The 27,981-nt window shown below is 36.8% G+C and overlaps 2 protein-coding genes and 1 long non-coding RNA gene across 3 annotated transcripts in view; 2 read left to right on the forward strand and 1 right to left on the reverse strand.

Moving 5' to 3' along the window:
* LOC139149545 (uncharacterized) overlaps positions 1-27,981 on the forward strand; it is a 149,056-nt gene that overhangs the window by 50,971 nt on the left and 70,104 nt on the right. The gene's annotated exons all lie outside the window — the stretch shown is intronic.
* LOC139149548 (uncharacterized) lies at positions 15,640-27,960 on the forward strand. The gene is made up of 12 exons (XM_070721363.1): positions 15,640-17,657; positions 17,885-17,975; positions 18,355-18,441; positions 18,621-18,706; positions 18,942-19,035; positions 19,577-19,605; positions 20,537-20,587; positions 20,971-21,068; positions 21,392-21,531; positions 21,992-22,104; positions 26,277-26,428; positions 27,421-27,960. Exons 4-12 carry the CDS (start codon positions 18,663-18,665, stop codon positions 27,624-27,626), a joined length of 927 nt encoding a protein of 308 aa, XP_070577464.1. The 5' UTR covers positions 15,640-17,657; positions 17,885-17,975; positions 18,355-18,441; positions 18,621-18,662; the 3' UTR covers positions 27,627-27,960.
* On the reverse strand, positions 23,688-24,914 carry LOC139150644 (uncharacterized). The gene is made up of 2 exons (XR_011556247.1): positions 24,277-24,914; positions 23,688-23,876 (listed from the first exon to the last, which is right to left on the reverse strand). It is a non-coding gene; the product is annotated as an uncharacterized lncRNA (long non-coding RNA).

Here is a 27,981-nt window from a genome sequence, read left to right on the forward strand (position 1 = left end):
TCCATCAAACAAGATTTCTAGAGAAATTGAAACAAAAATGACATCAATAATACAAAAGGGCCATTCAACACACAGCTATTTATAACAAGATTGGAACTAATTTGGGATAATTGGATGGTGAAGTAATGTCGGTTTAATTTGCAAATTTAAGCTCATCTGCTTTTCTTTTTACTTGTTTTTAAGAGTAACTTATATATTTCAACACTCAACTATAGAGCGCAAAACACGTTTTAGAAAATTCGCAAAATATGGAGACCCAATTATCCCGAATTAGTTCCAATTGGTTTTATGTATTCTTGTTGTTCAGCTATATGGGAATTAGACAGGAAAAGGTTCCAGTTTGCGTATCCTTAATAAACAAAAAATCAATTGCAAAACAAATTCGGATATTTGTCCCCATAACGTTAGCATTATTGGTGTTAAGTACACAATATTTTGAATATTAAAACTTAGTCAAGATGTTTACGATTTAATTGAAAATATTCAATAAGAATATTTTGAATACACGTTTGGAGTTCATGATTCTATTCTACATGCAAATACCTATCATTTGATATATCACTTGATAGTTGAAAAGTAAGTTTAGAGTACTTAACAATGGATTTTGTAATTCTATATTGTATTCATGCAAATTAGGTACCCGTGTGCATTATGCAAATTTAATCATTACAGCCCTGTTTGTCAGCTGCATATTGTCATTTTTCATGAGGCAGAGATAATAGGCTTTCAAATAACGTTTGATGTGGTTGTGTGATGCGGTTCTATGTGTTAAAATTATTAAAATATCGTTATTCAAAAGTATATTGTTCTACATTAGTACGAAAAAATTTTAGTAAAATCATTTTAATATCTCTTTGGATATCCATTTTGTATTCTCCATGCAAATACCTTTCATTTGATATATCACTCGATAGTTTAAAGTATGTTTATAGTAGTAAATAAATTTCTAATTTTATATCGCATTTATGCAAATAGGGTACCCATGTAAATTATGCAAATTAAGGGCCAGTTCCGTACTTGACAGCTCCACATTGTCAATTTTCTTGAAGTAGAGATAGTAAACTTTCAAATAACGTATGATGATGCTGTACGATTTGGCTTTTGTATTAATTTTTTAAAAATATTGTTATTGAAAAGGGGAAAATATTTTTTCAATATAAATATGACAATATTTCAGTAAAATGAATTTAAATGTCTTTTGGGATATCTTTTCAGTATTCTACATGCAAATACCTTTCATTTGATATATCACTCGATAGTTTAAAAGTATGTTTCGTGTAGTGAATAATAAATATCTAATATTAATTGCATTTATGCAAATTGGGTACCCGTGGGACTTATGCAAATTAGGAGCTACGGCCGTACTTGACAGCTAAATGTTGTGTATTTTCTTCAAGTTGAGACAGTAGGCTTTCAAATGGTTTATAATGTGGCTGTATGATGTGGCTGTATGTGATCAAATATTTTAAATTTGTTATTCAAAAGGGTAAATTATTTTTGTCAGTATTAATATGAAAATATTTCAGTAAAACCATTTTAAATATCTTTATGGATATCAATTTTGTATTCTACATGCAAATACCTTTCATTTGATATATCACTCGATAGTTTAAAAGTATGTTTAGAGTAGTTAACAATGAATTCCCTAATTTTATATCACATTTATGCAAATTGGGTACCCCATGTGAATTATGCAAATTAGGGGGTTACGGCCCTACTTGGCAGCTCCACATCGTCAATTTTCTTGAAGTAGAGATAATAAGCTTTCAAATGATGTATGATGTGGCTGTATGTAAGGTGGGTACATTAAGTGTGAAAAATAGGTGAGCCTGCCGCTTGCCTTAAAGGCAAAGCACAGTACTATGGCATACATATGCATGTATCAATTAACCTTGCAATAGGATCCAATATGGCTGCAGAACTGCCATTTTGTTGGAATTTTGCATGTCTTTGAAGCGTAATTCAAAGGTCATTACACCAATTTTGTCCAAACTTGGCACAAAGATTAAGCACTATGGCATACGTATACATGTCAATTTACTTTGTGACATTATGTTCCAATATGGCTGCCAGATTATCATTTTTGGATTTGTTCATGTCTTTGAGGCTTAATCATATGCAAATATTCTTTAGCCAATGTTGTTGAGACTTGGTACAAAGATAAAGTACTATGGCATACATATGCATGTCTACAAATTTTTTGCTATGATCCATACGGTCAATAGACAGCCATTTGATTTCAATTTTGGTGTGATTTTTTTATGTCTTTAAAACATAAACATAGGTCACTCTCCCTCGATGGACTGATTTTGTTCAAACGTGATACGAAGATAAAATACTATGGCTGCATTCTTGTGCACATTAATTTGTTTCATTAAATGATCTGAAATGGCTGATTACAACAACATACCCGATCCCATACCATTTCGAAATTTCCACCAAACCATGTGTATAGTATGTGCTGTCATGACATTAGAGTGGCAGTGAGGGCATCGTTATGTGTGATGTAATCAAAAGTTCCTTCAGTGGTCATTACCGGCAGAGATGAGTCATTTATTAAACGTTCCTCAGATTACTTTATAATACAAGTCACAGGCCTGATGCACCCGTTGCATCAATATCATTCCACACCTACCGAGACCACAGCTACCTAGACACCAAAGATTATAACAAAATGGACAAGCGGGGACTGTGTCATCAACGATGACTTGTTTGCTAATTAAAATGACATTTTATCATGAGTCGAATGAGTCATAAAATACTCATATTTATAACGTTCAATACGAGGTTGAAAAAATGTTAGACTTTTTTCCCTTTCTTATTTGTTTGATGCCGTGCTAATGGTGACTGTGACCTCAGCGTCTCTACTCTTAAGTTTTGTTCAACAAATTTTACTTTGGTGTTGTTGTATACTATACTGATCACATGAGATAATTTTTACTGTTTGATTCATATTATTTTTAGCGACAAAGTTATGTAAATGAGAAAGCTAATAGAGTAGGGGAGGCAAACGTCACTTCCGTCAACAGCTTCCTTAAACTTTTTAGTCACACCACGTGATTCACACTGTGCTACATATATATTTACTACCACCACGAAGTTACCTCACGAAGGAAACGCTAGATTGTTGTGTACATGAAATAATAATAAAATGAAAGTTAGGGTGTACGTGTGTGTGTATTGGCCTAGTACATGGAAATGCGATAGACAATAATGCATTTACCTTAGAATGTCTATGCTCTGTCAATTTTGAACTTTTTTTGTCGTTAGTGTAGTGGACCTGTGAAAACTATCGATCTTGATTTGTGGTGAGGAAGTCTTCTCGGGGATACAGATACTGTGCACCGTGCAGATCGAACCCTTAGGTCAAAGCAAATGCGATAGACAATACTCGATCTATTTTGAAGTTTTTTGTCCTGTCAGTGTAAATTACGAGATTGGTGGACATGTGAAAACTACTAATCTTGCGTTTGTGCTGAGAATACCTTCTCGGGGATATAGTTACTGTGCACTGTGCATGTAGAACCCGGAGGTCGATGCCCCGCCGGCCTGCCGACTGCGTACCGTTATGCTGTTTGCATGAAAACGCGATAAACTATCGACTAGACCCTCTATGGAATGATGCATTTACGTTACGTCCATGCCATATCAATTTTGAAGTTTTTTGTTCCATCAGTGTAAATTACGAGATTGCTGGACATGTGAAAACTATTGATCTTGCATTTTAAGGACCGTGGTTTGTGGTTAGAATACCGTCTCGGGGATATAGATACCATGCACCGTGTAGGTTGATCGAAGCCACATCAGCCGGCCGACTACTGCGAAGGTTACGCTGCTACAATTGTAAAATCATGGATAAATTGTTTCGAAATTTAGGAAGATATTGTTGAACAATGTCAAAGTTTGGTGGACATCTTGAGGTGGACATATGCTTTTTGCCTTCGTGTACGCAAATGGCAGTGATATACGCAGGTGTCAACGCCCATAAGGTCATTGTGAAATTGGGCCAGTTTGACTTTTAAATAGGGGTTGTGTTTTTCTGGTGGTTGGAAAGGCGAGGCTGAAGTTGTGTTATACGCACTAGGGTGTGGTACTTTGAAAGTGCAAGGAATATAGATGTGAAACGTCCACCTAAATTTCGGTCTGATGAGTCTGTGTGTGACAATTGCGAAATGATTTCTTTTAATCGATGGAAAGGAAAGGTGCTGGTTTTACTGATGGTCCCGAGGAAGCTACAGGGAATACATTTGTCATTATATCACCATCAATGTCTTGTTCTCTCTGATACCCCATCTTTCTAAAATTGAATGCAGAGGCTACAAGTTACCCAATCTGTTTGTTTTCTTTGCAACAGAGACATGCATCTTTAGCAAAACTATGACATGCCATCAGAGCATAAACATTACCAGAAACTTGAAAGAAATCTACAAGAACTTGAGGACAAATGACTGCTACTGTATACTGTTATATTGTACCCATTCCTCAAACTGTCCAGATTTAAGTAATTTGATGAGGCTGTCAAGGTGCTGTGCAATGGTATTGACATGTGGACACTTTGAATGCACAAGAAAGAAATCTAAAACTAATAAGAGAAATGCAAACTTTAAAAAATGGCTGTTTATTTCGATTCATTTGTCATGAAAATGCATACAGAGATCATACCTATGTCACACGCTGACAGGAGAATTCATGTTGTTTGAGAAAAATTGTCCAATAAAGGCAAACAGATTTTGTGTTTGCAACTTTATAGTCAATATGACGTATTACAACCCTTTTCAGAATTAGAGCGCGAAGCCACTGCAGTGAACTGCAATAAAACTGCTTACACTAATTATTTTCAGCTGTAGCCGTGGCCACTTTGGTGTTGAACAAGGCTACTTGATAAAGACCAAAAAGTCTGCTTATACAAAGGCAAAACTAGCTCTGTCTGAGGCTCGAGTTGTAAATGAGAGTTAACGATTGGCACCATGTGTTCAAGATTAAGATACAATGTAACATTACCATGCACTGGTCCATGTACAAATCTTTTTTATTTCAACTTCCCCAGACAAACTGTCTGCATGGGACATACAATGTTGTCGACTTTGACAGCTGGCTACAGCTGAAACTAATTAGTGTGAGCAGTTTTATTGCAGTTCACTGCAGAGGCTTCGCGCTCTAATTCTGAAAAGGGTAGTAATCACAATATTTTAATTTAAATCACAAAACAACGTTGTGATCAATGCGGCCCAGGTGTTATTAGTAAGCATGTCTACTTGGCTTGGCCGATCGAGTTCTGCAAAAAAATCAATTCACTGTCATGGACAAGCTAAAGTGACATCTTTCATAAATATATCCATTCAATATCCTAAGAAAATCTAGGCTATCAATGACAGGAAGAAAGTTTGTATCCCTGGCGCTAAATGCACTGAGGAGCAACATTGTCAACATTAACGCTATTTTTATTAAATGTACCGGTAATAAAGGAAAAGCGGCTCCACACATCGCCCATACTATTTGTGCTGTTCTCTGTGTTTATGTTTGTTTTTGTGTGTGTGGCTCTTGATGTAGATATAAGCCATGGTGAGAAGTAGCTTCAACCTAGCTGTCAAATGACAGCATGATCCTTTGACGCTATGTTTCGAAACAATTGTGCGGTCTCTTCCTCAGTCACTTTTTGGTACTTGCTCTCTTTGGATTTTTGTTTCACTGTTTGTTGAAATGATTTTACACAAAAATAGCTATCAAACTTGATAAAATGCTGAATGAATTTAGCTCCTAAAATGCATAGAAAGAAAAGCATCTGGAAGGCCACAAAATAGCAGTAAAAAAGCCATAAAATCTCAAAATTTTCTAGGGGGAGACCCCTAAAACCCCCTTCGAGAGGGGGGCACATCCAGCCTCTTGAGCTTGTCCCCCTGCTGATGACCTTCGATCATCAGCCACAGCAACCTTCGGTCGCTGCCTTAACTATAGCCTCCTGATAAATGTTTTCAGCCTGTTGATAAACTTATAATGAAAGCCTGGATATGCACAAAATCAGACCATTTGCAGACGTCTACAAGTGGTCTGATATAGCCATTTGTGCAGATTGTAATATTGATGCTACTCAGTAATGGCATAGAGAACACACTTTATTACCAAGTGTACTGCACATGCATATGGATGATGTCAGACATGAACAATATCCCAATATTTTACATCATTCTCCCTTTTTTCCAGCAAAAAGTCATAAACAAACTTTAAACTAATCAACACTGTCATTGTTATGTCCGGCATAATTTTTTTGGTATACATCAAACAGTGAATCACTTTGGAATTCTGATTGTTCAAGTGTACAGAATGTTCATTGCCAATCTCTGACATGGGAACATGTTTTGTGTTGTGTGTGCATGTGTGTGTTGTGAGTGTATTTTGTGGTAGAACGAAATTCCTTTCAAAGATTTCCAGAGTCAGTTCTTGCCATGTTAAGTGTCAACATAGTCCTGGAATCTAAGTGGCCTTCAATGATTAAATTTGGTAACTTCAAAGAAACCTGACTAATAATCAACTAAGACAAAATACTGATCGTTGTCCAACTGGAACAGATCAGCTGTCACTTTGGACCATAGACGGTCTGGTACTTCATGTGGTTGAAGTGATTCTTTCTGATTTCGGCTCTGTACTCCCATATGTAACACTTTGCTACTGTATCTTCTATTTGTCTGCTCATGTTTGGCCAAAACAGTACATCTTTTGCTCTTTTTCTGCACTTTTTGATTCCAAGATGTGCATCGTGGATCTTTGTCATCATTTCTGGCCTCATTGACGGTGGTATTAAAACATTCTTTCCTTTATAGAGAAATCATCACACACATACAATTCATCTCTGTAATTCCAGTATTCTTGTATTTCTTTTGAGGTTTCAGATCTCTTCTTATGCCATCCCCTTTGAATTAATAACTTCAACTTCTATAGTGTTACATCATTTTCAGTCTCCATCTTCAACTGCTGTAACAGGAAGTATGGAAGGCGACTTCAAGTTCTTCTTCTTATTATTTTCCTGTAACGTCGTGGCTTGGTCCATAGCAATGTCGTCAACATAGGGGAATTCACATTTGTAGATTGATTGGCTAAGAAACAAGGGTTTAAGCTGTAAACCCTATTCAAACTCTGTATACATATTCATGAGTGGTTTTCCCACGTTCTGTGTGAATGGGAACAGTGTAGGACTATGTTAACGTGAATGATGCATGTGTAACTACAGTGACCTAGTGTTTTCATGAAGTTTACTCTTTATTATTATACATCTACCATCGAGAACAATAGAATTAAGCGTGAGCTAAAAAAGCTGTACAAAACGCCCGCTCCGTAACACGTACGGTTTCAAGGCTGTATCTGCGCGTTTACTGTAGAACGGTTTCAAGGGACCCCTTGGACGAGTGCCAGAACAAGTCTTGCGCGCGCTTTGCATGTACGTACATGTGTGTAGTGCACACACTCCAAAACTTGCAGAAGTGCGTCCGAGGTAGCGTTCCACACTGGCGTGATAAAATCAGAAGAAAAATTGTTGACATTGAACGAAAACAGTCACTACTCCTACATTTTGATGCCCGATCAGGAATGTAAGATGTGTAATAATAAGGTTATTACGAAAATACCGCAAAGGATGCACTCGGACATTGCATGGCGCCGCGCATCGCCCTCCGCTTCGCGTTGGGCAATACCTGCACCAATGTCCTCGTGCATCCTTTGCGGTATTTTCGTAATAACCTCATATTATCTCATGTATAAAGATTTTTAGCTCACATTTGGTTATACCAATGTGAGTTTATCGTATAGGCTGAAGTAGATTGCGTCTGTATGTATGTGTGTGAGTATGTATGTATGTACGTACAGTATGTCCATCAACATCAAAAATACGCAAACCGCTGCACGTTTCAGCTTGGTATTTAGTGTGTGGATGCATCCTGGGCTATAGATTGGATTTTCTTCAAATGAAGTCTGCATTGCCAAAATTATGCAATTGAGCTTACAAAATGTGAAAATGGTTAAGAATAAATAACTCAAGAACCGCTTTTTTGATTGCTTTGAAAATTTGTGTGCAAGTACCTTAGGTGAACCTTATACAGTTTTATGAATATTGTGAAGATATTCTTAATTTTGTATTTTTGGTGAATTTTTTTGTGATTTTTCTCATTTTCAGTAAAAATTCTTCTTCTCTGAAACCGCCAGCCCAATCGCTCTCAAATTTGGGTTGTCGCTTTGCAAGGATGTTACTCTTCTAATTTGTTGAAATTATGACAAAATTGGGAAAATTACTATTTTTGAGCAATTTTGTCATTTTTGGTCAAAAAATCTTAAACAGTATTTCCATTTTAAAACCCCTGGACAGACAGCTTACATACTTGGTACACAGAGGTACAGAGATGACAATAGTTAGATATGTGGAAATTGTCCTGAAATATAAAAATTTGTATTTTTAAGACAATATTGTCATTTTTGGTCAAGAAAACTTTATCTCAAAAGTACTTGTTTGATAGCTTTGTAATTTGGTATAAATTTAGTCCCTTGTTTGATAGCTTTGTAATTTGGTATAAAGTCCCGAAAGGTGTTATAAGATAAATTTTCTGCTCAAAGTGTTGGGAAACCCCAAAATTTGTATATCTTAGGTAATTTTCTCAGTTTGTGACCTTAAATGACCTACACCAACCCAGGATATGTTGTGAGACAATTTTGAAGGCTGTGAACATAATTTTGTCATATTTGGTATCAATTTGTAGGAAAATTTGATCCAGAAAACAAAGCTGAGGTGATTTTTTTCATTTTGGACCAATTTTTGCAACTTTTCTATGTAAGACATACAAGAACTGATGAGAAATTTTGATCCAGGATAATTCCAGATGTTGTAATCACGGCGCACAGTGGAAGGCATTTCATTATCTGTTACTACCTTAAGTGCTGTTTACATTAGAATGATAACACTCAAGGTTGTAAATGTATTTAGGGGCCCAAGCCGACCGGCTGGGACCCTATTGTTATTGCTCAAGTTCTACTACTTCCTCTTCTTCCTCTTTTTCTTCTTCTTCTGCCGATTCTTTGTCGACCTAGATCTCTTAAACGGCTGAACGAAAACTTCTCAAATTTGCAGGGCTAGTAGGTATCAATTAGTACTCGTGCACCTGACCCTTGAAATTTTGATTGGTCACGTGACCTTACTGCCATATTGGATTTTCCAAAAACCTAAAAATGCCTTGTCAAGAAGACCTAGGGGTCTAGTCCATTTGAAATTTTTTGTATAGTAAGCATGACCTAAGGTCTTTAGAATTTGCAAATAAAATCGCATGCGGTCACGTGACCTTGGCCGCCATATTGGGTTTTCTAAAATAGTCATTTAATCTTTAAAAATCTTCTTCTCCAGAAAGAACAGAAACATCGATTAAGCTCAAATTTTACTCATGCCATCCTTACAGTGATCTCTTTAAAGTTTGCAAAAGACATTTCGATTGGTCACGTGGTTTGGCCGCCATATTGGATTTTTTGAAATCATAATTTAATCTTTAAAAATCTTCTTCTCCAGAACAGATTCACCAATAGAAGTAAAATTTAATAAATGTCATCTACAATGTGATCTTTTTCAAGTTTGCGAAAAGTGTTTTGATTGGTCACGTGGTTTGGCCGCCATATTGGATGGCGCAAAAAATCGTAATTTAATCTTTAAAAATCTTCTTCTCCAGAACCAAAACACTGATTAAGCTGGAATTTTACTCATGTCATGCTTACAGTGATCTCTTTCAAGTTTGCAAAAGGCATTACGATCGGTCACGTGGTTTGGCCGCCATATTGGATTTTGTGAAATCACAAGTTAATCTTTAAAAATCTCCTTCTCCAGAACTAACACACCGATTGAACTAAAATTTTACATCTATCATCTAAAGTGTAATATCTTTCAAGTTTGCAAAAGGCGTTTGGATTGGTCATGTGGTTTGGCCGCCATATTGAATTTTGCAAAAAATCGTAATTTAATCTTTAAAAATCTTCTTCTCCAGAACCAAAACACTAATTAATATGAAATTTTACTCATGTCACCCTTACATTGATATCTTTCAAGTTTGCAAAAAGCTTCTACATCTATCATCGATAGTGTGTTCTCTTTCAAGTGTGCAAAAGGCATTTGGATCGGTCTCATGGTTTCGCCGCCATATTGGTTTTTTATGAAAAATCGTAATTTAATCTTTAAAAATCTTCTCCTCCAGAACAAATACACTGATTGAACTAAACTTTTACACTTATTTTCCCTAGTGGTAGTCCTTTAAGTTTGCGAAAGGCATTTTGATCAGTCACGTATTTTGGCCGCCATATTGGATTTTGTTTAAATCACAATTTAATCTTAAAAATCTTCTTCTCCAGAACCAATACACACATTCAACTGAAATTTTACTCATATCTTTCATAGTGCGAGCACTTTCAAGTTTGCGAAAGGCATTTGGATCGGTTAAGTCGCCCCAATGTTCATAAGGCTGCACTTTAAAACCTCGTCAGTCAGAAGATCGATCAGTGATGTATGTTTTATTGTACACTTGAAAGTCAAAGATGGCACGACAGATTGCAATGCCCGCTGTCAAATTCAGCTAGCAGTCACACGAACCCTAATCTCGGCCCCTTGTGTAAGGCAACTTTTGCGACCAGCTTTTGTACGCCAGGTGACGTTGTCGAGTATACTGCGACGGAAGTACTTAGAGGAGTGTGCCACTAGCTTTAAGGGGTGGCCGACCGGTGTGATCGACTGAATGGCACAATTACTGGAGTCTATGCACAGCTGATATGTGAGTGTCAAGGACCATAAATGAAGCTATTCGGGTATTTTTATATGTAGGTGTCTGAATGCACGCTCACTTCTTCATCATGATAAAAAAGACAGATACATGACATTGCAAGGTGTGGTGACTTGTTAATGTTTCTCTATCTGACATGCATGGAGTGGCCCTGGTGTGTTGTGTAACTGAAAGCATGTAGCTGATTAAAAATGTAAACAAGACCACATCAAGTCCAGCCGTTAATGTCGTAAAAATCGCTGATACATATCTATTGAAACAGCACCTTGTTAAATGAAGCTCTGCAGCTTGATCGAATTTCACTGTAATTGCTTTGTGCAGTTGCATGCCCGGTCTAAGAGATCGCCGAAATTTACCCGATATTTATCAGGGATTTGGGGACTCTGATATCGATACTGGACAATAGTAGAATGACTTGCCCTGTGCTTCGGTACGCCAGATCAGTGAAATCGTCGATCTTTAATTGGATGTTTATCGGCAATTTGGGGACTCTGAAATCGATAGTACACAATACTAGAATGACTTGCCCTGTGCCTTGGCACGCACGGTCTGTGAAGTCGCCGATATTTACTAGATATTTATTGGCGATTTGGGGACTCAAATATCGATACTAGACGATACTAGATTCTGTCAAATCCAAGTTAAATATCCGATATATATCGTGACCTTGCATTTCTGGTCAAACCCGACTTCCAAGGACTGACTCTAATTTCGATACTGAACGATACTAGATTCTGTCGAATCGCGGGTTTATATCCAATATCGGAGAAGTTGGACGCTCTTGCCATAGTTCTAGGTGTAAATGGGTGCGACCTGGCATCTTATGTTTGTTTGCACAACAAGTATTATAGTGGAAACACTCAGTAAACATCCACTTCCTTCGGCGTCTTTGCCTGCTTTGTTTTGTGTGCGACTTCCGCGTTGTCAGTAACTTTACCAGGGCAGACAATGGCTCGGAAATGCGCGATTTGCGCAATCGCGCAGGCGAGAGAAAACCATGTCCACCATCGTAAATTATGCCGGTTCCATCACTGTTACTAATGAATCAAAAATAATCCTTATATCAGCCATATTATCGACATGTTTTGTCATTTAATTGTCTACTCTTTGAACAAAATAATTTGTCGCTTTATCGTACGTCGGCCGATGACTGACGGCAGACTTCTTTGGCATGCAATCAACATAGTGAGTTGATAGCGTTGGAATTCGACAAAAGCTTAAATGAGCATGCGCGAGAACGTTTCAAGATCCCCCCCCCCCCCCGTTTTTTATAGTCCGTTCATTGTACGCTTTCGGTAGTTTCGAGCACAGTCCCCACAGTACCTGTGTTTCGAGACATCCAAGCAATGCAAATGCATTACAAATGCACGGTACGATGCACCTAGAGTTGAAGTCGGTGAAATGTTAAAAATTAAAATAATTTTTAAAATCGTAGTTTCTTTGGTGTCTCTCCTATATCCATACGAACCTATTTGGAATTATAGGCAGCGCAGGCCAGGTTTCCTAGCAATGGAATGCGTTATCTGAGTCTGTGCAGTAGTGAGTTAGTTTCGGTCGGGGATACGATATATATCGGACATTTCACCACCTTACATGTACATGTTTTCATAAAACCGACTTCATGGACTGACTGTAATTTCGATACTAAACGATACTAGATTTTGACGAATCGCGGGTAAATATCCGATATATATCGGAAATTTCACCGCCTTACTGTTCTGGTAAAATTCGACTTAATTCAAGCATGCTATTTTTTAACATCCATGATTCCAGGGACTGACTCTAACCTTGATACTAGGCGATACTGAATTCTGTCAAATTACGGGTAAATATCCGATATATATCGGATATTTCACCACCCTATAGATCTAGCCGAGCCAATCTAACTTCGATATTGTATAATCTAGTAGCCGTAAATATTGGATATCATATAAAAAGTGCAATGTCGCGGTGTCCTCGGGATTCCGGGATAAACTCCTTTGTGTAGCGCTCATCCCGCCCGCTATCGCGTTCACCACACTCAGGTGTCTCACATCGCCTTCACCCCACTAAAGCATTCACAAATCACAGTTTACGATGCAGCTAGAAGGCAGCTCCATTTTCATACCGGTTCAAAAGTAAAATATTCATAGACTTGAGATATTTGTGCATGTTAGACTTTCGATACATTCGCTTTGCTCTTGAATTTAGCATGGAGCTTTAATGAAATTATATCACTACATAATTTTCTAACTTCCTTCCTGTCGCTTTGAATGGTGTCATTTTGACCAAACTTGGCGAATAAAATCCTGACATAATACCATTTTAGTTATTACACTTTTAATAAAAGGGTGTTTGGCTGTAGGTGACTGTGTGATTATGGATAATTGCGGTTTCCACCACGCGCGATATATTGAACAAAATCTCCAACTACTATTGCGGAAAGTCTACCGTGAATTTGGAAAGTTAGGTAACGGCAAAAGCATACGACTTATTTTACAAAGTAGAGCGAGTAAGGCACTCCTGAACGGCGAAAATGTTGGTGGTGTATTGCTGGCAACAAGACAATATCTTTACTGACGTTAGGAACTTGTGTTGATTGGCTTCCGTAGAGATGAATTCGCGAGATTTTTCAGTGTATTGTGACGTGATATCGGAAACAGATTTTCAGACAAGTCGCTCGCTCGTCTGCCGAGTCAACGTACTTCCGCATTCATATCGTGCAAATGCGCAATTCTTGTCGCGATATTTGAGCATTTAACTTGATCGTCAGTGAAACAAAACCATGGTTCTCAATATCAAAACATTATGTATTTCATATTTTAGGGTTCTGTTTAAGTAATAGACATGAACATTCGGATTTATGATCCATGATTTCCGCGATCGGTGGCATGATTCAAGCCCGGCCGTGAATACGCACTGATTTTTTTGTGATGACCCCTGACCCAAGTGTCATCGATACGTTGTGCGCGCCGTCCGAGCATCGCTTGCTAAAATTCATGGAGCTACCAAAGCTCCATGCTAAATTCAAGCGTAAAGCGAATGTATCGAAAGTCTAACATGCACAAATATCTCAAGTCTATGAGTATTTTACTTCTGAACTGGTATGAAAATGGATATCTAGTTCGTTTGAAAAACTGGTGTGATGAAGCAGGTTTCGTGCTGCTAAAGCGCGACATGTATAGTGCAACACTGATAGCGAGTGCAGGTTTGTTACCAAGGCTGCGTTCACAAAAAAACGGTTAGGGGGGCTTGAGAAATTCAGGAACGGTGATTCGAAAATTTTGAGGGTAGTAGAGAGGGAACTTGAAATATTGCCCCACCTGTAGGGGGCACTTGAAAATGTTTTGGTTTCCTTTTATGTTTTACATTTTCCGATTCCAAGTTTTTGTAGGTAATTAAATGAACAATGAATACCATTTTTATGTCATTCAAATGTTGTAATGTTTGTAATAATTTAACAGAATCTACAACCATTTTGTCACATTCCATGACTTTTATCTCGAAAAAAATCTAAACATTTGTGATTTGTCGTATAAAAATCAGACTTGAGCCTAGTAACAGGGCACAAGCTCCAACCGTTGATGATTTTTGCAATATTTCTATCCAATATATCAACTACAGTTTCTTGCTGTCTCCCTACAGCATGATCAAACACACAATGTTCAGTTTCTCGACAAAGCCAGTATATATAAATATGTAGTTTAATTAGAGTCCAGACTGATAGTCAGTTGTCAGCATTGGTGCATGGTACACATACACTGGCTGTGCTAGCAAGCTGAATACTGGACAGTTCAACATGCTGTAGAGAGTAGAACACGAACGCATTTGTATAAACTGAACATAAATATTGTCAAAATTATCAAAGATAATACCGCTACTGCCTATGGGCAACTGTCACTATCAGATACTGCCCTGTTACTGGTACAGTAGTGTCACTGTTACTGCTTACGTGAACAGTGACAGAGAGAGCTCTGACTCTGATGTACATGGTAGTTGAAGAATAGTGTGTGTCAAATGACGCTCATGACAGTGAAACATTATACCTAAACAAGATCAGGCCAGAAAGCAATACAAGGAAGAACACATGGAAAAATTTTTGAATTCTGGCATATGAGAATAATCAAATATTACAAACAAAAGATAGAGTCACCATGCTTGATTTTCTAAATTTTCACATTCTTGTCATAAAATTATACAAAAGTAAAACTTTGAACACTAAAGATGAAATGAAAAAATATATGACTAAATGGAATTACAACACAATTTGCAATTATTACACTCAAAATTTCAGAGATGAATACATTGATTTGATGCAATATTTCAGCCTTCCAGTATTGTCAATTTTGAGTAGCATCTAATTCATATATGTCTTGTACTTTTGAAAGACATTTTTGGTAGCTCACCGTGCTCAGTTTCAGACTCCACATTTGATTTTGCGAAAATCGCAATTTATCTCTAAAATCTTATTTTCCAGAACCACAATACTGATGGCAATGAAATTCCACTTTTGTCATTCTTAGTGAGAGCTCTTTCAAGTTTGTGAAGGGCAATTTGATCGGTCACATGGTTTTGCCGCCATATTGTATTTTGCATTAAACATACGATTACGATTGAAACAGACAGTAAATATGAGATGATGTTCAAAATTCTTCTTTACAAGGACCTGACTGTTTTCAAGCTGAAATTTTGCACGTAATAAAATCACTGCACGAACTGGAAACCATGTTAATCGCTTGGGCCCCGCCAACGCTGCTTGCAGCTTTAATCCTTTCATTTGGTCTTATGTAATACCAAGGGGTGGAACATTTGATATTCAGGAGGGGGTAGGGTCTAGAAGATTGATGATGTAGCATTACTTTTTTATTAGCTACTATAGACTATAGTCTATAGAAGCTATTGGGATAGGTATCCGTCCGGCGTCCGGCGTCAGTCTGTATGTACATGTATGTATGTATGTCCGTTTTTAAGAGGCGTCCGTCCACTCAAATATCTTGAGAACCGCAGTACTTACTGATTTGATATTTGTGGTGTAGATTAAAAATATGATTTTGAGAAACTTTTTTTTTTTAATTTTTTGATATTGTTGAAAATAGGCAAATTAATGCCAAAAAAAGCGTTTTTGGTAAAAAATCTTCTTCTTCATAACCGCTGGTCAGACAGCTTTGTTGTTTGGTATACAGGTCCCTACGGATAACCAAACTTAGATTTGTTCAAATTGTGATGAAATATGCAAATCTGTATTTTTAAGGATTTTTTTTGTCATTTTGGTCAAAATTTGACTTCTATTGTATGTAATTCTTGTACTGTATAAACCCTATCAATTCACCCAGAAAAAAATAATCATTACGGGACGTTCCCTTCTGAAAAACAGTGCACATTCAATGCACATTCACCCCTTGAAATAGGGGTTTGAAGGGGTATGGAGCTCCTAATTAAAGTTATTTGCCATCTCGTAAGCTGTTTGCAATATGTGATCAGAGATAGCGATTAAGCGAGTGTACAGGGAAGAGCTCTCTGCCTTATACACTTCACTCACACAGATAATCGTTCGCCTTGAACTTCTTTGAACATTGTACCCTAATTTTCGCAGAATAGGACCTATAAGTATACTACAAGTACCGTGGCCGAAAACGACACAAACCCACTTCAGTTTGTAATTGCGTCGTTCTGTTTCACCTGCGCTCTTCAGTTTGTAATTGCGTCGTTCTGTTTCACCTGCGCTCTTCAGTTTGTAATTGCGTCGTTCTGTTTTGAGCTGCGCTCTTCAGTTTGTAATTGCGTCGTTCTGTTTCGATCACCTGCGCTCTTCAGTTTGTAATTGCGTCGTTCTGTTTTGAGCTGCGCTCTTCAGTTTGTAATTGCGTCGTTCTGTTTTGAGCTGCGCTCTTCAGTTTGTATTGCGTCGTTCTGTTTCACCTGCGCTCTTCAGTTTGTAATTGCGTCGTTCTGTTTTGAGCTGCGCTCTTCAGTTTGTAATTGCGTCTTTCTGTTTCACCTGCGCTCTTCATTTCGTAATTGCGTCGTTCTGTTTAACCTGCGTCGTTCTGTTTCACCTGCGCTCTTCAGTTTGTAATTGCGTCGTTCTGTTTCCACCTACGCTCGTCATTTTGTAACGTCCTTTTGAGCATAACCCGGAAGTACTGGAGTAAACATTGTACAACAAACGTTGAGAGGTCACACGGAGAATATTAACGTGCAGGCTCTAAGGTGAGTATTACTTAATTAGTATTACCTATGCCTTAGTCATGGTGAAATCTATTATGTTTTCAAAAACAACTGCTTGACAAAATGCACGGACACCGGCGCCACATGTTATCATTATTAAAGTCAACGTGTATTGAGTCTGACGTCCTCCGTACCATGGACCGACGTCCAATGGTTCTACCGTGTACCTGTAATCATGAATATAGAAGGCTCTCCCTTGTTAATACCTGCATGCTGTATTAACCAACAGCAAAAATGTTCCACTATTTCTACCAAATGTGACAAAATCGCTATCTTGCAACATGTATCCTTTAAAACTTACAGGACTTTTGGCGATCCCTAAGGATCGCCTTTGTCCTACTACCGTATGTAGGCCCAGGAGGGGATATCCGATTATGGAGGTGTGACGGATAGCGTTTTGTTTCCCATTGAAATTGTAACCTGGTGGGTAAATTTTATGATAGCACCAACACAGGCCTTTCAAAGGCAACGTGTCTGTTAGTTACTGGCCATGAATAGATAAGTGTAGAGGCCTATAGGACCACCCTTCTGTACTTGTCAGAACACAATTGTAAACTGTGCCTTTTTAAGTCAAAAATTTATTTTAACTCATGTGCGTGTATTTTTATCATTGCAGATACCATGAGTGAACCTGTGTTTCTTCAAAACTTTAATACGGTCAGTGTCACTGTGTATGCATGTATGTATTGATGTTTGTTTTTCAGTTCAAATTTAAGTAGAAATGTTTAAATTACGACCCAATCAATTATTGAATGCAAAGTGTCTCTGTCATTTACCAAGCAATACACAACCTGATTTTGTTACTTGTTCACAGAATTGTTTCTTCCAAGTAGAATTTCCTATTTATGTAAATCAAACTGTACATTTTCTCACATCTTACATAGAGAGTGAAGCAATCCAAGCCTTCTGGCAAGCTGGATATTCACAATATTATACCAGAATTTTCCTGGAGAAATTTCATGGCATCCATCTGAGGTGAGCATGCGTGGCAGATTTATATATTAAATGTAACATTTCCAAATCTAAAATGAAGACTTCGCTATTTGTTATTCTCCACTACATTGGGGTGACACACCAGTTAACTCAATAGTTAATCTACAAATGTTAAGATTTGTAATTTTTGATTGCCCATCCAGTTCTGAATATCCACATTACACTGTTTGTGTAAAGATAGCATGTTTAATGTACAACTACAATATCACACCACAGATCATAGCTGCAGTGCAAATTAAAGTCATCCTTTGAGCCTTTTAACATAATTTTTTACACCTATTTATGCTGTATGGTTGTAAAATATATGGAACATAATGCTTCTGCACAAAATCATAAACTCAACCATAATACTTTCATTTAGTCCCAGGCAACTAAGATACCGTGTCAAGAAATAAAGTTGGCCAGAACAACATGGTCAAATGATGACGATATAAACAATGCCATATTGGTAAGTATTTTAATTCATGTACTGTAGTAAAGCAATTGAAGTATGTCTATGACTTTGTCATCGCATTGATTCATCAATACGACAATAGCATATTAAGTTGACTTTGAAGTTCTCACTTAGGCCATGCTGAAATAAAAAAAACATAAGTCTATCACGAAAAAACAATTTCTTTCTTCTAGTGTGAATTAAGTGGTTCAGGATCCAAATGTGGATACAGAGCCATGTGGTATCGCCTTAAAAAGAAATTCAAGTTAAATGTATCCAGGTACGTATAGTAGATCAATAAGAGAACATTAATGTTCTTATAAGTCCGCATAAACTTTCAATTAAATGTACCATTTTTGATTATTGCTGCAAGATTATCAACCATTCAGCCGCATAGGGGAGATATTTGTATGTAGGATGTATGCCTTTGTATGTATAGGACCTATGGGAGTCATTATAAAAGTAATATTGAGGAATTTGTTGCATGTAAATATTTACAACTTTTCATAATTCAGAGATTCAGTAGCTGCAAGATTGAGGCTGCTTGATCCAACAGGAGTTGAAGCAAGGCAGAGAAAACGTTTCAAACGTGGACTATACAGGAGTTTTGTAAGTTTGTCGTCAATTTCATTTTTCAGTGTAAGGCAAAAATTTACTTGTACACTAAAACCTGACAAAAGAACGCATTATAGAGTTAGTCACATTATTCATTTTCCAAATGTTCCTGATTTACACAGGGAATTAACTTTAGGTTTCCACGTCAATTGTACTTGAATTGGCAGGTTATAAGAGTACCTATGCTTCAATATAAGTTTAAGAGTTGTCTTTGACAGAGAAACTTGAAAGCGTCAAAGCTTGGTTTTCTGAATCTCTATCAGTTTGTTTGCATGATTTGAATCGTGAATATTGAGCACTGCGGCCATATTACTCAGTGTCAATATCCGCCCCCTTTAATGCTCGTATTTTCAATGACGCTTATGAAATGTACAGTAAATGTGTATAAAGAAAGGGAAACATTTGATGTTATTTTACACATACCATTGCTATGCAAAAAACCATTACTTTGATTTCTACATCCTTCAACTCACATGTAACAGCATTCTTACACTCTATACACATTCTAACAAAATATCTGGTACATTTTTTTCAGGGCCCAAATCAGGTGTGGCATCTGGATGGGTAGGTAAACTTTGTTTGTGTTCCGGGGGGTGTGTGGGTTGGTTTCATTCATTATGTACAGTCTGACTTGATTACTTTGCTATTGTGTGTATCCACATGCTTGAGTGAGTACTGACATCAAGAAATAATGGTTGACATCAAAACAGTGAAAAGTCATCAAAATTTGCATTCTTGGCCCAGTCAAAGTTATCCATGGTCAGATACGTCCGTATATGTAAAATAAGTAAAGTAATATGTCAACGACAAGTAATTTTCAAAAATACACATCATTTACCTGTAACTTCAATTTCTTTTCATTTCATTTTATGCACATAATTTTTTAGGGGGTACGCATTTTGCATCATCACGTTTCTGGACACTTTGTAATACCATTGGCCTTCATGTTAATTTTTGATATACTTTCTGTTCGAATTAGGTCAGCCATATTCATATTGTCAGCTACCTGTCCATGGTGCAACGCAAACTTTTTGTACCTTTATATCTGACCTAAAAGATCCCCAAATATTTGTTTTAGTCGTAAACTCCCTATTTGAGAGCAAGTCGCAGGCCAGTAATGGTTGTTTGACATATACTGTATATGAGTTGTTAAGAGCAGTTCCTCAAATGTTACAAATCAACATTAATAGCATTATCTCCATGTCAGTCAAAAATGAATCACAAGCCTTTTTTACAAGTCTTCAAAAATGAACGGCAGTTACAGCATAGGCATGGAGTATCAGACGTCTGTACTTATCAGTACAATTTTAAAGAAAATGTAGTTTGTGAGAGGCTATGAAATGGTATTCGTATTATCATTATTTAGTCCAAATCTACCTACTGGTAGGTTTTGTTCCACTACACTTCATGGATTACTACTTATATATCTGAAATACACAAGATAAATTCAATTGCACAGAGTTACCCACATCTCATACTTGTTCTTGCGTTGCAGATATGATAAATTAAAACCATATGGCATTTGTATCAGTGGCTGTATTGATGGGTATGTATTACACTTATCAAACACCTTTAAACACTCAATGTAGGTTGGATATTGTATCCCAAAATTAGAAATCCTGTGAAATTGTGTGTATGAAAACTGCAACGATTGTGAGATATTTCAAGTTGTAAATTCTATGAAACAAAATCGGACAAAAATTTACATGAACATAATCTGTTTTACATGAGTTATTCACAATGTAGATGAAAAAAGATTATGTCTTTGTTATTGCAATATGACAATTAAAAGATTACCATCTAAAATGCATGCTGACTAGACATATTCATCTTAACATGCACAAAGTTTGCTGTAAACTCACCAATGTAAGTTCACAGGCTACCAGTGTGATCACAATTTTTACTACATGTATAATACATTTACTTCAGCTACTCAAGGAAAATTCTGTGGATGAAAGCTTCAAGTACTAATAACAACCCAGCTGTTATTGCCCACTATTACCTGTCATGCATTAAACAAGTAAATGGTAAGTAGGTATTTTAGACTTGCAATGTAATGTAACTTTCGATGCAAGTATGAAGTTGTATGATATTCAACATAGCAGAAAAAAATGCTAACTCATATATAGCCCATTAATTATTTACACATTTGCTTTGTAGCTGCATTTTACAGCAATATTTGCAGGTTACATTTTAGAAGCGGTAATTATTTTTACAGTGATTATTATTTAATTATTTGTATGCTTACAATATCTCTTTAGGTTTGTTTCTCAAGTCACTTAGAGCTATGTAATAAAATATCCATTCCACATTTCAGGTTTATTATAGTCTCCTCTGATAATATTACTAGGTTGTCCACTGCAGATGCGTTCAGATCCTGGCACAGAAAATGTCACCGTTGCTGCAATGCAAATATATTTACGCCAACTTGGGAATGATCCTTATTCAGGCGAAGATTCCTATATCTTTGGAAAGTCCACTGCCAATCAGGTAAATGGATCATTGTTATGCTGCATTTGTGATGCAGCATATCCATTTCAGATCAGCATTACCATAATTTTGTTATCAAGATTGTCAATTGGTTGAAATAGTTGTGCTCAGCGTAAAGACATTCATCTTGCTTGAGGAATATACACTGCTGTACAAGACAATAATGCTCATTGCCATTTTTCACTAAACAAAATAATTGATTGTCAAGTGTTGTACAATTTTGCAATTAAGAATGGGCCACTTCATAAGATACAAGAGTGATAACGGATTTGAGACTTGCAGAGTAACTGGATCACACCGCTCTACCATGGAAGTCGTGAGCCAAGCAATGTATCCTTTATCACTTCATTGAGTAGTGCACTTTTCAGTATATTGCTGCACACTACCTCCGCTGCGCCATGTACGCGGACAAAAATCCCGGTATTTTGTGAATGATCTTATATTATTGTATGTCACACAGAGAATTGAAGCATTCTGGTCATATCTTCTGAGGGCCTGGACAGAGTGGTGGCGGCAACACTTTTCAAACATGGTAGCTGAAGGCATTTTTGTGAACAGAAGTAACATACACAAGTGAGATTATTCCTCTCTTAATAAACATTCCTGAAATAACTGTTTACGCGTTATACTGTAACCTTTAGTTTTAGCTACTATAGACTATAGTCTATAGAAGCTATTGGGATGGGTATCCGTCCGGCGTCAGTCTGTATGTATGTATGTATGTATGTATGTATGTCCGTTTGTGAGGCGTCCGTCCACTCAAATATCTTGAGAACCGCTGTACTTACTGATTTGATATTTGTTGTGTAGATGAAAAATATGATTTGAGAAACTATTTTTTTTTATTTTTTGATATTGTTGAAAATAGGCAAATTAATGCAAAAAAAGGTGTTTTTGGTAAAAAATCTTCTTCTTCATAACCGCTGGTCAGACAGCTTTGTTATTTGGTATACAGGTCCCTAGGGGTAACCCAAATTAGATTTGTTCAAATTGTGATGAAATATGCAAATGTGTATTTTTAAGGAATTTTTTTGTCATTTTTGGTCAAAATTTGATTTACATTGTATGTAATTCTTGTACTGTGTAAACCCTATCAATTCACCCAGAAAAAAATAATTAATATGATTTTAAATAATTTAATTAATTAGGAAATCATCAAAGCCAAAATAATTTTAGTGTAGAATTATCAGAAAGTTCAACATTTTTTGACAGTTCATAGTGAAATGCTTACCATCTTGGAGGATTAAAACATTTGAAGGCAACTTTCCTGAATCCCAACTTTGACATATTCTGAACCGTCATTTATTGTGCCTTGTATGTTATCTAAAAGAAATTGCTCAAAATAGTCAATAGAGATAGAGATAGAGAAAGTTCTAATTTCCATTTATGGTTGAATTGGTAAGGATAAAATAAAATTACTTTTTGAGGAAAAAAAATAGAGTGGTCAATTAAAAGAGTGGTCAAAGTGATAGGGTTAAAAGAGTGGTCAAAGTGATAGGGTTTTTATGGTAAAGCTGGGCTGTAAGATTCCTCATGTGCTATTTATAGCAATTATGCAATCTGTGTAAACAGTGCAATGAAAGTTACATGATTCCTTATAATGCTTTTGATGACCTTGAACTTCATAAGTTTCAAACATTTGTCTCTTCAGTGTGCTTTCTCTGAGTATGGACAGTCTCAACTTATTCAACAGAACTCACCCCTTACCGAAATTTTAGGCCTCCCGCAAACTGTTACTGCAAATTTGCCGCAAGCTTTGCAGTAAATTTGCAGCAAACTATTTGCTGCAAATATGCGGGTGGTTCATTTTTCAGATGCAAATTAGGTTTCTTGTGAACTTGCTGCAAATATGCAGCAAACTCCCTGCCGCAACGTTGCTGCAAACTCTTTGCAGCAAATTTGCAGCACAATCCTTGCAGCAAACTTGCGGCAAATTAATTTGAATGTTACTGAAAATTTGCCGCGAACTCCATACAGCAAATTATTTTATTTGTGGTGACCATTGTTTCTCGTGAAACTGGTATTTCAGAGTTTAGTCGGATAAAACACATCTTGTGCTGTCCACAGTCGGCCAATATATAAATATTATTTATCCAACTTAACTCTGAAATACCAGTTTCACGAGAAACAAAAAAAAGATGACAGAGAAAAAAAGGTTAAATTCAATTGTGGTACAATTTATTTTATATGCCATGTTCATTTCATGCCACATAAGTGTCATGATCATGTCAAGATTTTCTTTTGACTTGAGAAGTTTCATGTAACATTTACATTACTGCCAAAGGCTGCGATTTGGCTTTCTGTTCTCTGAATTTCTTGTCCCTTTAGTGTACCAGCAATGGATTCTGAAAAATATAAATCGTTCAGGGAAGAGTGTAAGTGACTAGTCTTTACCGTTTGACCAAACATTGTAAATTTCATGAAAGAAATCGATAATTATTTGAAAATGAGACATAATCAAGTTGAAAAATTGAAGCAGAAAATGCATAAATATTCATGATCGAAATTAAATTAATAATGATTAAAATGTCTGACAGCGGACAACTCGCCGTATGTTGTTTACATACAGGACGGCGACAATCTGCAAAAATCTCAGCACTTACTGTAAGTAACTTGTGAAACGAAAGTGAATTCAGTATGAATCAGTACTCAACGAAAATTTATCTTTAGGTAAAGATTGCAATACAACGATTACAGAACATAATTATAGCGATCGATGTACAGACGAACGGTACACTGACTTACATTTCTGAACGGCTCGCAGACGCTGGACGATTCCCGGTCCGGTTGCAGGTCTCACCGTGCTGTGTGTAAATACCGTACTCAGAAAATATAGTCGGCATCTTTACTGCCGCTCGCGTTAACAAATTTAGAACTCCGCCTGTCCCTGGTACTGTATACACGTTTTTGCAACTATGTGATATCATTTGGCTGGCGATTCAATAGAAAGATCACGAAATTGTCCACTAGATAACTCCCTGATCACAAGTACGCAGCCGACACTGGCCGATGGTACTAAAATCTAACTTCGCGCCGATCAAGCCTCATGACGATAACGGAAGTGCGATCTATAAATCATTACGCGATTGATAATGTAGTCCTGTTTTTAAATGCTGGAATTGACTCTACATCTGCACCAATCCGTTATATTTCATACTTAATATAGCATTTAATTTATTAGTTTGATGAAAATGGTTATTTTTATCATAGAAAGACTAAAAAGAGAGTAAAAATTCTTTCAGCACGAAGAATCAATATCAATGCGCGAACTGACCTTGATGAACCGTGACCGGAGAAGTGTAAACATGTCGGCTGCTTGCAGCTGATACACAGGACATGTTGGACGTTGGTGAAGCGGCGCTTTGAATTTTCGTACAGCGACTCGGGATGGGGTGCAATCCTAAATCTCAAATTTGTGCTCGGCAATACAACTCTAACGCTGAAAACATGGACAAAAGCCTTTTACCTCGACCCATGTTATCAGAAGGCGAGATTTTGTCAGCGGCATCGATGACAGACTCAGTAAGCTGCAGTGCATTGTACGTACCGTATACATGTACTATATTGATGGGATGAATAGCTTGGAGCACAGCCACTACTCTGCTTGGAGGTAGTAGCGGAAACATTACTGTACAGCTTTGCAGTAACAAAAGTCTACGACGTGTCCTTACAGACCATCATCAAACGCACATTTCGTTCGAAACTGTTTGCATTTTGGTATCATTCGCAGAAAATACAGGGTGTAACTTGCAAGACAGACAAGTCCCTGTTTCAAAATTTGTTTCCCTAAAAATTCAGTTTTCGATCCAACCATAATTTACCCAACCAGATTGTCAAAGGGCACTTTTATTACATCATGTCACTACAGTATATACTATAGATGCACTCTATATCCATGCAATGCTTTCACCAGCATAACTGAAGCTGTTCATTATCTAGCATTACCAGTTATTATAATTTAAAAAGTGGATTGTCTGTTATGAAATAAAGGAACATAAAATATAAATGAAAGATCAATTTTATGTTGCTTATACATGACTGGTCACGAAGTGCAACAGTACTCAGTGTGTAGTGTGTACTCCCTGGTAATGAAATAGTGGGAAATATGTCAATCATGTGTTGCTGCATATTTGCAGCAATAATCTGGTTTGCCGCAAATTTGCAGCAACTTAGTCGTTTACTGCAAATTTGCTGCAAACTGACTTAAGGGTTTGCAGGAGGGTCACATCTACCTGCAAACTTCTGCAACTCCTTCCTGCAAGCTATATGCTTACTGCATATTTGCAGCAAACTTACGGCAAATTTGCAGTAGAAATAATTTTCGGTAAGGGACTTACAATGTTAATCAAAGATATCCACCTTCGTCATCAGTACATGTGTCACAAAAGGTTATTCTCTACATAACACAGCAGAGCTCTGTCAACTGTTGAGTTGCTTGTTCTTTCAAAACCGCTGGTCAGACAGCTTTATTATTTGGTTTACAAGTCCCTAGGATGACCTAAGTGAGATAATTTCATACAGCCAGGAAATACTTAATTTTGTATCCATGTCTATAGTTGCTTCAGGGACTTTGGCCCTATGTTTACATTTTTTTGTTGTTGAAAGTATTTATGACAGCTGAATAAGGATGAACCTATTGCGGGACTGTCTCACATCTAGGCAAAACTTGTTGAAAACCATACCATTGGTATTTGTGTATCTTTATGTGAACACAATGGTTGCTTCATGTATCTGCTCTCTTATAGGTGTCTGGTCCGTTTCTGTTATCTGGAAGTAATCCAAGGTGAACTAGATATGATCATTTCTTCATGGAATGACCACTGTATACGGAAACAGGCTCAATTAGAAGTGCCATGTGGGATACCAAACGTCTTATACCATTGCCCAGAATTGTCAGGTAATATTATGCAACACACTAATCTGTCCATTTAATTTCATGTTCAATTATTTATATCTTTTACATAACAAGCAGACTAACGGCTAGCTGTGATATCGCAGCGGTAATTGTGGCGTATATCGAACGCGCTCAGGTCACTGGGGTCATTGCCACAGGCAAAGCTATCAGACCCGTACTTTTTGAGAAACACATTTTTTGACCCAAAAGGGCAAAAATTGCCTTAAAAATGCAAATTTGCATTTTTCTGCAAAATTTTAACAAATCTGAAAAATATCATCCCTAGAGACCTATATACCAAATATCAAAGCTATGTGACTGGTAGTTTTGAAGATTTGTAAAACTTTCAACCAAAAATGACAAAAATTGCCTTAAAAACACAAAGGTGCAAATTTCACCACGATTTGAACAAATCTAATTAAGTCACCCTAAATAAATTGCATATCAAATTTGAAAGCAATCGGACAATCGGTTTCAGAGATGTTATTACAAAAAACAGCAAAACATGCCCAACAAATGGAAATATGCAAATTTCACCACGATTTGAACAAACGTAAGGTCACCCCAAGTGAACTAATATAAAATTTCCTAGCAATCGGACTTGCGGTTTCAGAGGAGAAGACAATTGTTGACGTACGACGGAAAATCAACGTATTTGATAAGCTCCACGTCGCTGACAGCGGAGCTAAAAAGTTGATGCAAATATGTTTTTCTGTGTGCCTTTTTTCCAACTGATAACTGATTATTCTAGTTCTCTACTGACAAATACTGTGGCCTTGTCAAAGCTAATGGTATAAACAGAAATGCTAGTGACATTTGCAGATCAAGCATGCCGTATTTGTTAAACTTTGTTCAGTTTGCAAACGATCAAAATGTAACAACAGTGCATCAAGTACTGTTGTACACATACACTGATATCCTTTACAATCAGCCATCAAAACTGGTTGCTTATGTATTGTCTTCATAACATGTTGTAAACTTGTTTCTGCCTAAAGGTGGTGTTGATTGCCTCCAAGCTATACCATTCAATATTGATGATTTGGAAGAGCACACTTGTCTGCCAAATTATGTGGGCGACTATGAAGTGGATGTATATTTTCATGACCTCATGACAGAAAATCGACTCTTGCCAGCCAGGAACCCTTCAGAAGCCGAACAGTTATACAAGACAATTTTGGAACACTTGGAGCACAATCTTTAACTTTTAACTATGATTTCAACATTTTTTATGGAGAGAAAACACTGTACAAGCATTTGTTGATTATGAATACATCTTTATTGTGAAATACAAACAGATGCTGCCACTGATCATTATTTTGACTGCTGACACAATTAACTACATAACAAGACCTTTTACTAGGGATTTACATGAAATTGATAGACAGCTACAATAATGATAAATTATATATCAAAAGAAAGCTCTCTTCAAGACCAATTGATTGCATTTTGTTTGATGAAAATTGTGTTAATTGTGTTCTATTGTGTTAAAGGTTGTGTTCGTATTGTGTTTACTAGACTGATATATATATATATATATATATATATATATATATATA

The sequence above is a fragment of the Ptychodera flava genome, chromosome 14 (assembly GCF_041260155.1).
Source record: "Ptychodera flava strain L36383 chromosome 14, AS_Pfla_20210202, whole genome shotgun sequence".
Lineage (NCBI taxonomy): Eukaryota > Metazoa > Hemichordata > Enteropneusta > Ptychoderidae > Ptychodera > Ptychodera flava.

Excerpts from the sequence above, each read along its gene's own strand:
- LOC139149548 (XM_070721363.1), top strand. The coding sequence starts at position 18,663 with ATGTGGTATCGCCTTAAAAAGAAATTCAAGTTAAATGTATCCAG. Across the intron at positions 19,606-20,536 it reads CAGGTGTGGCATCTGGATGG|ATATGATAAATTAAAACCAT; the intron begins GTAGGTAAACTT and ends CTTGCGTTGCAG. Across the intron at positions 20,588-20,970 it reads ATCAGTGGCTGTATTGATGG|CTACTCAAGGAAAATTCTGT; the intron begins GTATGTATTACA and ends CATTTACTTCAG.